A 12020-nucleotide genomic window follows, 5' to 3' on the forward strand; every position below is an offset into this window, starting at 1 on the left:
AGGGACCGTGTCCGTCCCGCTCGGCCGCCATGGAGACGTAACGGTCGCCGTCCCTTAGCGCGCCATCCCCTCCCCCGCCTGGCTCCATCCGCGGGGCGGGGCGGGGCGTGGAGCCGACTGCGGCTGCAGGGCGGGCGGCCCGTGCAGAGCGGGAGGGGGCGTGGCGCTGCGCCGCGCTGCGCTGCCCGCTTCATCGCCCCCCCGCCCCGGTGTTGTTGTCTCTTTACGGCCGCGGCCGGCGGCTCTCGCGAGAGCAGCGTTGGCGCCGTGACCTCCATGTGAGAGCGGCGGCGCCTGGTAAACACTCCCCGGTTGGCGATGGCTGCCTGCGGTGCCCGTTAGCTCCGCCGCGGCGCTTCCCCGCCCGGCCGTGCCTCCCCTCCGCGCTGTCCCGGGGCGGCGCGGCCTATCGCGTTGCGGACCCCGCTCGGCTCGGCCGTCCCGTCCCGTCCTTCCCCGCGTCCCCTCCGAGCGGGGCCGGCGGCCCGGGAACCTCGCGCCCGTTCCGCGGGATTTAAAAACCTGCCCCGCCGATCCGAACAAAGAGCGGGGACGCGCCCGGCCCCATCCCCTCCCTCCCCTCCTGCCTCGCACGCCACGGCCGCGCACCCCGAGAGCGGCGGAGCGGCCGCGTCCCGCCTCCCCGCGCCGCGGCCGGACGAGCCATGTGGATCCAGGTGCGCACCATCGACGGCACCGAGACGCAGACCATCGACGACCTGAGCCGGCTGACCAAGATCGAGTGCCTGCGGGAGAAGATCCAGGAGACCTTCCGCGTCAGCCCCGACCGACAGCGCCTCTTCTACCGGGGCAAGCAGGTGAGCGGGACCGCCTGTGTCGGGCGGCGGGCGGGGTGCTGCCCCGCGCCCCTCGCTCCCTGCCCGGCCGGCTCTTTGTGTGCGCCCCGCCCCGCCCGCGTGTCGCCTGTCGGCGGCTCCGGTCCCACCGGGCCCGTGCGATGCGGGGCGGGGGGAGACGGGCGGCCGCCTGACAGGACGCCCCGCTCCCGGGGGCGGCAGGTGCCGGCGGGGCCCTTTGTGTTTGTGTTTTCCCACCTGAGCGGCGGAGGCTCCTCCCCCGCCCCTGCCTCCGCCGCTCCTCCGTGACAGTGACAGGCGGCCGGGGGCGCCCGGGGCTCCCCGCGTTACCGTCCCGTCCGCGCTGAGCGCTGCTCGGGGCGCCGCTCCCGATCCCCCGCGGGGGGCGGCCATGTGAACGGCCGGGCCGGGCCGTTGGTTTGCTTGGGGCCCCGCCGGACCGCGACCCTTGGCACGGAGCGCTGCCGCCGCTCCAGATGTGCTGTGATGGAACACGGCGCCTCGGGCTGCGTGTGCCTTCCGAAGGGTGTAACCTTGTCAGCTGCGTTACATAAACTAGGAGGTCTACGCGGCGCTTCGGTTGCTGAGAGGCGCAGCCATCATCTGGCAGAGGGGTGTGTGGTGTGTTCCCAGAGCATGGCTTCGAGATGCAGCTCCTCCAGCAGCGCTGCCGCAGTGTCAGCTCCGGCTCAGCACTGAGGCTTCTGCCCTGCAACTGATGAGGGGTGTTTTTCTACCAACAGGAAAAAAAATGTAAGGAATAGGGTTGTTTATTTTTTCTCTTAGAGATGCCCAGGAGGTGAGATGCAGCGGGTCGATGCAGAGCCTGGGTTCTAAAGCTACGAGCAGACCCTGCATGTACCCACTGATGGGACTGAGCACTTGAGGACAGTGTGTATCAGGAGCACTGTGGGCAGCCTGCTGCTTCACTGAAAGGGCCAAATAAGGAGCATCAGCCCTGACATTGTGTAACTTGCTTACCTTGTGTTGCCCCAGTGCATCCCTTGGTGTGGGACTTGCTGTGGAACACAGGGCTTACCTGAGAAGCAAGGAAGAGAGCCAGTAGTGAACTGTACCCTCCTGCATTTATTAGTCCAGTGCATACTTAAGCGTACTTCATTCAGCCCAGGCCTCATTTGCAATAATGTCTAGTAAACAATTAAGGAGAAGGGATCTCTTTTCATTTTTTCTTTCTTTTTTTTTTTTTATTTTTTATTTATCTTTTTAGCTTTGCTAATTCTGCCACCACTTATGTCCATTTTCTTACAGTTACTATAATTAAGTCTGAAGTTTTCTTAGTGGTTATGGATTGCTTTTTCTGATTCCATGGTGTTTGTAAGTAGAAAAAAGGTCAGAAGGACTGCTCTTGCACAAGTAAAACGGAGTGTGGAGAGAGATATGAGCAAAGGAAAGTGTAAACAGCTGCAACTCTCTCAAGAACATGATAAAATCAGGGAAAAGGGATATTTCAGGTGAAAGGAGCAGAAAACTTTCATTTGAAGTAAACAACATGAAAAAACTGAAAATTACTGCAACTGTTGAGAAAACATCTTGTTTGCGCTCTTCCATTTCAAGTGTTTAGCACTTGGTATGGATAAATCTGTGTGGTCTGCTAGTGTAACTGTGATCCAGCTGCTGGGCACTACTTAGTGTAGTTTCTTCAGGACCCTGTAGAGTTCAATTGATCTCCAGAGTACTGGGTACAGGCAGACTTATTAAATAGCTGCCTTTCTTCTGGAAGTGTGAGGTGTACAAGGTTGTATGGATACAAAAACCTAAGTGAGTCACAGTTTATGGGCTAAATTTCAACACCTTCATGGTCTCAACTTGCAGTGGTTGTGAACTAAGCTTCAACTAACATTTTAAGCTATGGCTTCTATTTTGCTCTTGGACTAGGAGTGTCCATTTCCAGTCAATACAGTTTACCTTGCACACTGTAATTTGCCGGGATTTGATCTTCAAACACTGAAGCGGGAACTATTGGGCTGTTCTTCATCTGTTATTCTTAAGGGTTAAGATACCCTAGGACCAATGGTCAACACTTAGTGTTGTGGTTAATGTGATACTTGATGTTACTACTTTTTTCTTGCGTAACCCTGAAAAGCAGCACATGATTGAACAGATTTGTTTTCAGCTCTTCCTGCCAGGAGGACCTACTGTGCACATGTGGCACCGAAGAGTGAACAGGAACAGTATTATTCTCTAACTTAGTCTCCTTGATCCATGGAGACATCTGTGACTCTGAGGATCCATTTCTAAACTGTTAGGCGAAGAAGTAGAATTGTTCTGTAGATTAAGGTAAAATTTTTGTAGGAGATTTTATGCGTAGTTCTTTGCTGTGCTGTAGCAACCTAATAAACTTCCTGAGTTACAGTGCAGTGTATGGAGCTTCTCTGTCAAAAAGTTTAGACAAAGCAGTTTAACTTAACTGTTGGCAGTATGCTGTCTGTCCTAATTAGAAAACTTGTGTAGCTCTTTCTAGTGGGAGTATTAAAGACACGGTGTTTGTTGTGGAAAATGAAAGAGATATGAGAGTAGACAAAATCTGGGCATCATGACCTAACAGGGCAGACTTTGTGTGTGACCAAATATTAATAATCAGTGTGATTTCTATATTTCAGTAGTAATGCTGGAAAAATTGATCAGGAAAAAAAATACGATGAAGTCTGAGTTTGAAAATTCACCAGAGAGCTGAAGGTTGTGCAGGAGATCTCACAACTGACTTGGATTTTGCATAGAAGTAAACACAAATGCTGTTATAGTATAGCAATGTGTATTCTTCATGGAATATGACAAATTAATTTGTCTTGGCTTCTTTCATTACTCCCTCCTACCCTGTTAGAATTTGACTTCAGTGGAAGCCTGTAGATGGCTGTTGTCTTTTAAGAGACAGTCATCTCATGCGGCTCTTCTTTAGTGCTTACCAGAGTAGAGAAGCAAGAATATTGGAACCCAGATGTTTTTCTTCCTGGTTTGTGTGCACATCAGTGTGGTGGGTTAACTGCAAGTGGTTGCCAGGTGCCAGCCTCTCATTCCCTCCCTTCAGCAAAAGGAGGGGGAAGGAAATATGATGAAAATGAGCAAATTTCTGGGTTGTGATAAGGATGGGGAAGGTCTCTCTTGAGTTACTGTCATAGGCAAAAGAGTCTTGGATTGGTTAACGTTGATTTATTGTCAGTTGATAAGTGTAGTGAGTAAGAAATGGAAAAAAAGACAAACTATAAATACACCTTCTCCCCTTTATTCCCAAGCTCAGGTTCAGCCTGGATTCTTCTACTTTCTATCTCCATCCTGGTCAGTGCAGGAGAAAGGGGAAAAGGATTTGCAGTCAGGTGGTAACACTGTCTCTGCTCTTCCTGTTTCCTCACGGTCTTCCACAGCTCCTGTGGTGGAACCGATCCCATGTTGGCTATGGTCCTTAGTGAACTGTTACAGTGTGGTTCTTTGCCACAGAATACAGGATTTCAAGAGCTGCTCCACCGTGGGGGTGTCCATCCTTCAGGAGTGGATTGCTCCCACTTGGGCTGCAGCTTAGGCCTTGGGCTGCAGTGTCCTTCGGGCTGCACACACTGCTGCACTGTGGGCTTCTCCATGGCTGCACATAGAGATCTGCTTCGTGTGGTACCCAGGGGCTGTAGGACAGTTTCTGTATCGTGTTCCTCTCTATTGTCCCTCTGTTTCTTCCAACACCATGGTGTCTGCAGGGCTGTTTTTCTCGTGTTTTCTCAGTCCTCACATCTGCATTTTTTTTTGTTATTTTTTTCTTTTTCATTTTAATATTTCTTAAATATGCTATCACAGAGGCACAACTATTGTTGGCCAGCAGTGATTCTCTTTTGCAGCTATCTTGAACTGGTTGAATTTAAGATGGGAGTAGTTTCTGGTGACTTCTTGCAGAGGCTACCCCTGCAGTCCTATAGTAACAAAACTATGCCATATAAATTCAATACAAGCAATGATTAAAAATTATCTTCTAGGTTCTTGTGCCCTTTGGTAAGGGCAGAGCTCCAAACTTATTTTGTGAAAGACTGAAATGAGCGGGTGGAGGTGGGAGTGTTTAAACTGTTCAGTGTCCTGATATCAGACTGAAATTCAAGTAAGTGAGCAAATCAGGTTCATCAGAAGAAATGTATCTCTGCTTGTATACACAAGCATGCATATATACAAGAAACATGCATCTTGCTCCATACCTGTTAAAGGCGACTCGCGTAATTTTTTGGGTCACTGCTATGATTCTGAAGTGCTTAGGGTTTTGTTTCTGTAAATTAAATTGAAAAGACTGAGGAGTAGCAGGAGTGGAGGCATTGTAGTTTTTTGCATGTGAGTCTTCTTGTGTTAAAGCAACCTTGACTCTTGAACTTGGGTGAAGCGCACAGTTATAAATTTGGCAATGGGATATGTCTTTAATTGAATTGGCAGTTGGACAGAGTTTCATGAGACTTTTAAGTTTCAGGATTGTAAACTGTATGTTTAAAGGCTTTTTAATTACTAACAGCTTGGATGGATTTCCAGAAGAAAAGCTTTTTTTGAGTTTTGCCCCAAAGAATGGGAGCGCCAATCCTATTCATAAAACAATCGAGTTACTTAATACAATTTCTTCCCAGCTTTGTTTGGAAAATTGTAAACATTTTCAACTGAAGCTGTCCAAAACCAATCTGCTTCAGGCAGAATATGGGTGTGAGAAGTCTTCAATTTGAGCAGCTTTAGATCTTGGAGAAATAAATTGAAGAAGCCTTACAAGGGGAGTGATTGTCCTCCTTCAGCAAAGCAGGTAGTAAGTAACTCTGTAGCTTGATTTAAGAGCACAATCTGGAGTATTCAGGGCAGATGTGGTCAGACTGCATTCGAGAAATTCCTGAAACATTCATGGACTATACTTAAAATTTACTTGGCAGCCCTATTAACAGTTTTCCTTGGTTGCAAAATTGTTTACTGAAATTGACTTCTTGTTACATTTTTAAAGTTACTAAGGCAACTCCTCAGTCTCTTCTACTATTAGCTTTGTTATTCTGGACACCTAAACAAACTGAAGGAAATACTGAAGCAAATATAAAACCAGAATACTTTATACTGACTTCATTATTAGGAAACTGTTAAAATGTAATAGGTTTCGTATGAAACAGCAGCTAGCTTGAGGGCTCTGTTTTGTGGTATGTATGTGTATGGAACCTGGATGTGGTGGTTTGGAAGCCCCCCACAAAAACCAACAAACTTTTTCCCTTCCTCAACACTTTTAAATACATGAAGCACCTAATTCATGGATGATGATTGTTGCCTGCCAGTAACAAATTTTGGTATCGTTTATGAGAATTCCCTTCTCCAAAAGTGTTAACTGGATGCACATTCATAATCACTGAATTGATAAATTCCATGCAAATAACTGCCCTGATGCACCTGGATCTTAAATTATTACTTTTAGAGTCATGGAATCACCGAAGTTGGAGAAGACCTCTAAGATCCAACTGTCACCTATCATTAATGTTTACCACTAAATCGTGTCCCTCTGTATAACATCTGAACCTTTTATGAGTACCTCCTTTGGCAGCCTGTTGCAATGCCTGACAACTCTTTTGAAGAAGAAATATATCAAAACATGCAACTTGAATCTCACCTGTCACGACTTGAGGCCATTCACTCTCATCCTGTTGTTAGTTACAAGGGAGAAGAGGGTGATACCCATGTCACCACAACCTCCCTTCAGGCAGTTGTAGAGAGCATTAAGGTCACCCCAGGCCTCTTCTTCTCTAAACAATTCCAGCTCCCTCAGCTGCTCCTTATAAGGCCTGTGCTCCAGACCCCCTTCTCTGAACATGGTCTAGGGCCTCAATGTCCTTCTTGTATTGAAGGACCTAAAACTGACCACAGCACTCAAGGAACAAACACACTAGAGCTGAGTACTGAAGGATGATTGTTTCCCTACTTCTCCTGGCAACACTAATTCTGATCCAAACCAGGATGCCATTGGCCTTCTTAGCCACCTGGGTACCCTGCTGGCTCGTGTTCAGTTGTATGCTGACCAACACCCCCAGGTCTGTTTCCTCTACACAGTCTTCTCAGCCACTCTGCCTCAAGCCTGTAGCATTGCCTGGGGGTGCTGTGGCTAATGTGCAGGTCCTGGCACTTGGCCTCGTTGAACTTTGTCCGGTTGGCCTCAGCACAGCCATCCAGCCTGTCCAGATCCCTCTGTAGGACCTTCGTACTCCCAGGCAGATCAACTCTTACTAGCTTGGTGTCATCTGCAGACTTACTTAGGGTGCTCTCAATGCCCTCATCCAGGTCATCAGTAAAGATACTGAACAGAACTGGCCCCAGTACCGACCCCTGGGGGGCACCACTGGTGGACAGTTGGATTCAGCTGCATTGACTACCACTCTCTGGGCCTGGCTATCCAGACAGTCCTTCACCCAGCAAAGAATGCGCCTGTCCAAGCTTTTCTAGGCTGCCAGGTTTTCTGGGAGAATGCAGTGGCAGACTGTGTCAAAGGCCTTGCTGATTTAGATTTGTTAGGTTTACTTAGATTCCTTATTGGTTACAGAAGGTTCATATAACAACTAGCTCTTCATTACAGGTGTCTTAAAAAGCTACAAATAACCATCTGCGCTCCCTGGCACCACTGTTGCTGAAATTCTGTTGTTTGTGCTATAGAAGTCCATACCATAATAGAGGAGGTACTTGGTAACTGTGGTCTGATCATCACAGAGATGGATGGGTCTTTCCATGCTTCTAAGGATTTCAGCACAACTTTATATTTTTGGCATTCATTTTTATTACAAGTGACAAGTAATCCTCAATATCAGACAGTAGATGTCATAAAATTTTACTTTCCTAAAGTAAAGACTCCTGAGAACTAAGGAAGAAAACTTTCTGCTCTAACTTTATCTTCCACCTAGAAATTAGTGAACCTGCTAGTTCCTGTAATGGAATTGAGACTTGCATATAAGAAAATCTTAACTAAACTAACAAGTTTTTTGTATCTTGCTGTAATGAAAAAGTACTGGTGCTACTGCACAAGGTTTACTGATCCTGAAGAAAACATGCAGAGGCAAGTTAACGTTCATCAGTTTAATAGAGAAGTACTTAGTTACCTGTTGAGCCTTCCCCAAAGTCCTTGTTACTGGTGGTGGCCAGCTGGTAGCGTGTCTGTCCACACTGGGGCTTCCCCCAGCAGATGGCCAGTAAGATACCCAAGCAACTCTAGTCCTTCTGCCATGTATGTAACAGCAAGAAAGTAAGCAAGGTCATTCACAGAAGCCAAGGCTTACTTAGCTGCAGCTACAGAGCAGATTCTCACAAATTTCTTCAAGCTAATGCAGAAACTAGAAGCAGTTCACTTGTTCCCAAGTTAATTAGCCCTTTCTTGCAGGCTAGTTGCCTTTTCAGACCATGATCTGTATTTTTCCCAATGCTCACCCAGTGATACAGGAAGAAATAATTTGCAGCACCTGGAGATACTACTTTTAAAAAAAAATAATAATAATAATTTGGAAGAGTTTTGGATGTGAATCTTGAAGAGCTGTGTGTTGAGACTGAGAATGGTTATTTTCACCTTGGTCTGATTAAGTCAAGAAGTTTAAGATGATCAGAGGGCTGGAGCACCTTTCTTATGAGGAAAGGTTGAGGGAACTGGGCTTGTTTAGTTTAGAGAAGAGAAGGCTCTGGGGAGACCTCATGTGGCCTTCCAGTACTTGAAAGGAGCTTACAAACTGGGGGGGAAGCAACAGTTTATGAGGGTGGACAGTGATAGGACAAGGGGGAATGGTTTTAAACTAAGACAGGGGAGGTTTAGGTTAGATATAAGGAGGAAGTTTTTCACACAGAGGATGGTGATGCACTGGAACAGGCTGCCCAAAGAGGTTGTAGACGCCCCCATCCCTGGAGGCATTCGAGGCCAGGCTGGATGTGGCTCTGGGCAGCCTGGTCTGGTGGTTGGTGACCCTGCACATAGCAGGGAGTTGAAACTGGATAATCACTGTGGTTCCTTTCAACCCAGTCTTTTTCTGGAAGCTTTCAACTGTTTTCATGTTGACAGTAATCTTGTACACTGGATTTTTTTATTTTTATTTTTTTAAAATTATAGTTAGTCCAAACCATAAGGTAAAATTTAGTATTACCACTGGTACACTCTGCATACAGTTTCTTATTAATGGTGTTAAAAAATCCTTTAGATGGAGGCTGTGGCCTTAAACTGTAGGCTTCCGTGCTTATTTTTAGTAGGAAAAGAGTAGAAGTTAATCATGTTGATTGAGTTCCCAGGTGACTAGTGTGCGTTTATCATGGTGTGTTTACTGAGACTGATGTGCAGTTACAGACGATATAATCAACAGGAATCTGCAGTGTCTTCCTAGGTTGTGTATCTTCTCTATCATGTGGGACTTTCTCTTGTGTATGGGCTTGAGCAAACAGTATTTATGCTGTTTGTGGTGATAACTGCTTGGCATTTTAATTCAAAGAAAGGCTTTCTGAAATATTTGACATTTCACTGTGTTGTCCTCTTTCAGAGTTCCTCTTACAGTGTGCTTTTTGCTGAGTACTGTGGGAGTCCGTATAGGACTATGGTATAAGTTGAGGTTATGAGTGACTAAAAGTAAGGCATTCTTATATCATCCAGTAGGTCTGCAGGCTAAGTGTCTGTGCTGTACTGAAGATTACTGAAATTTTATTGACCTGAGACGGTCCCATTGGTCCCACAACTCACTGTTTCAAATTGTATTTTTCCGTTGGGCTTTTTGTTGCTAGAAACTGATTGGAGATGTGCTTGAAGTGCTCTATAAAAGCACCAGGTGGAATTCACAATTTTAGCAGCCCTGTATACGAGAAGAGCAAAGTATATACAGTAGTCTTCAGGCTGAAAATATCAGTTTCTGGTAGTCTACTTTAATTGCCCTTAATGAGCACCTGGGGGGAAGTTTTAGGTTTTTCTAATTTTTTCAAACTAACTTGGCTTTAATGCCTGTAAGCTAATTCTAACTTAAACTATTTGCTCTTCTGCTTTTCATGTTAAAGAAATTTGTAGAGTGTGTAATGCCTGTATAGAGTAAAAGATTGATGTCACCTAACTTTTCAACTTACTACTTTTAATTAAGGAGCTCTGCTGCATTCTGTATTCCTTTCAAGTTTATTGCTGGATCTAATTCTTGGAAAGTAAAGCATCAGAAGATGCTCAAAAGCACACCTCCATGAATGATTAAAGATCTTGTTTTCCAAGTTGAGCAGCTGGATTAAGTTGACCTAGGAGCTCAGCCACTTGGATCACACTTTAAAAACAGCGCTCCAGTGAGAACTTTAAGTGCTTCCTTAGGATTTGTCTGTGTGTGCTGTATAACACGTAATAAGCTGTGATTCTGCTGGTACTTATAGACTAATTAATGGTGTTAGTTAATATGAATGTTAATTATATGAGTCACTTATTGGACATCTTTTTGAGACAGTTATGATATAATGCACTCTGCGTGATCATTTCAAGTTTAACTGTAGTTTCTACATGCTTTTAAAGTCATTTACGGCCTGATATTACAGGACATAGTTTTAACAAGGGTTATAGGTATCAGTTCCAGTATTGTGTTGCTACACCCACTCTTGTGTAGTAGTATAAGCACAGTGTTGGCTTACTTTTAAGTATTTATTACAACCTTCTACAGAAAAGTACTTTAAATTGATAGTTTCTAACACTAGGAAAATAAATTTAAAGGGTATAACCTGTTTCTGTACTTATGGATATTTGTGATATGTTAAAAGGGCCACTAGGTTCCATAAATCTAACTGCTATTCAGTGACATTTTCAATATTATTCTAAATAATTTAATGAGATCTTAAATGCTTCTGAAGCAAGTCAGTCACAAAGAGAACGAAAACTGAAAGTGGCATCTGCTGCTTAGTAACAGTTCTCATGGCTGTAGTGTCAGATGAGCTAGCAAAAAAAATCATAAATTAAATTGCCTGTTTAGTTATTTTTGCTTTTGTACAAGCTTTAACAGCCCATTAAGAAATAGAGATTTAGCTTGACTGTCTAGTATTTGCCTGATTACTTTTGCTTGTCATTTGTGTTTATGAACTTGATAATAACAAGTGTCCTTAAACACTCAGTGATTGAAAAAAGTCAGTAATATTTCTTTCTTTTCCTTTAGTGTGCTGTGTTGTCCAGGCAAATGTATTCTCATGGATTCCTGTTAGTACCTTTATATAGCAAAGTGGGATGAATTTTCTATATATTTATACAAGAAGTATTCTTAGAACTGCGCATATTGCAAAGGTGATTGTGGAATTAGTGGTTCAGCACCCATTCCAACAAATAACCATAGTATTTTTGAAGAAGTTTTTCTACTTTCATGTTGGATAGTTAATTTTTCAGAGAGGTTACCTTGAATTCTGATAACGTAGGGCAGTGTTTGTAGGGAATATGAGGAGTGGGGGGGGGCTTCTTTTGGTCCTTTTTTCTTTTTCTTTTTTTTTTTTTTTTTCCTTATGGTTCTTTTTGGAAAGAAAGAGTGTATTCTGGGGTGGTTTTAAAATCTTCAGTTTGACAGGACAGATATGCTGGAGGGTGATTTGATATGTTATTGTTTTCTTGCTATAGTGGTCTATGACCTTAGTAGCCAAGTTTTTTGTCATATTAACATCAGAATAGTGTCAAGAGTAATTCAAGAAGCACTGTCTTGCAGTTCTTCATTCTTTTCGTTGTTGCACAAAGTTCTTTAAATGCTGATTGTTTTCCAACTTTTATTACTCTTAATTTTTCGATTGTCAGTGATGCAATAACGCTGTGGATATAGGTATACTTGCAGATCCACACATTAGTTATATTAATGTAAGTCAGATTGCATGTGAGCTTGATTTTTATTAGTTTTTGTTTGGTTAAAACACAAGAACAATCTTGTCCACAGAATAAGGCAGTGTTACAAGTCATTGACTTGGTCTAAATTTACACCCTTACTGATATTCTAGGAACATGTTTTTGCTCATAGTAAAAACAGATGCTCTTTCCTTGACTATCACTTTACCAAACTCCATATCCTGCCTCATTTGAAGTCTGTAATCTTATCTTTGATAGTTTGTTTTCAGATTTAAACATGATATCACTCGTCATAGATCAGTCTACAGTCATAAACTATTCCTGGAAAGAATACTTATTTTTTTTAAAAATGAACTAAAAACCCAAACAAACTGAGAACAGAATGATAATTCATTATAAATGTCTATGTATTG

The 12020-nt window shown here is 44.2% G+C and overlaps 1 protein-coding gene across 2 annotated transcripts in view; it reads left to right on the forward strand.

The window, feature by feature from the left end:
* Positions 1-551: 551 nt before the first annotated feature.
* UHRF2 (ubiquitin like with PHD and ring finger domains 2) overlaps positions 552-12020 on the forward strand; it is a 74350-nt gene continuing 62881 nt past the window's right edge. For both annotated transcript variants that reach the window (XM_015848968.2, XM_015848969.2), the window contains exon 1: positions 552-818. In XM_015848968.2, the coding sequence (XP_015704454.1) occupies positions 666-818 (153 nt within the window). In that variant the 5' untranslated portion in view covers positions 552-665. The remainder of the gene's footprint in view (positions 819-12020) is intronic.

Source organism: Coturnix japonica, chromosome Z (genome assembly GCF_001577835.2).
Source record: "Coturnix japonica isolate 7356 chromosome Z, Coturnix japonica 2.1, whole genome shotgun sequence".
Classification (NCBI taxonomy): Eukaryota; Metazoa; Chordata; class Aves; order Galliformes; family Phasianidae; genus Coturnix; species Coturnix japonica.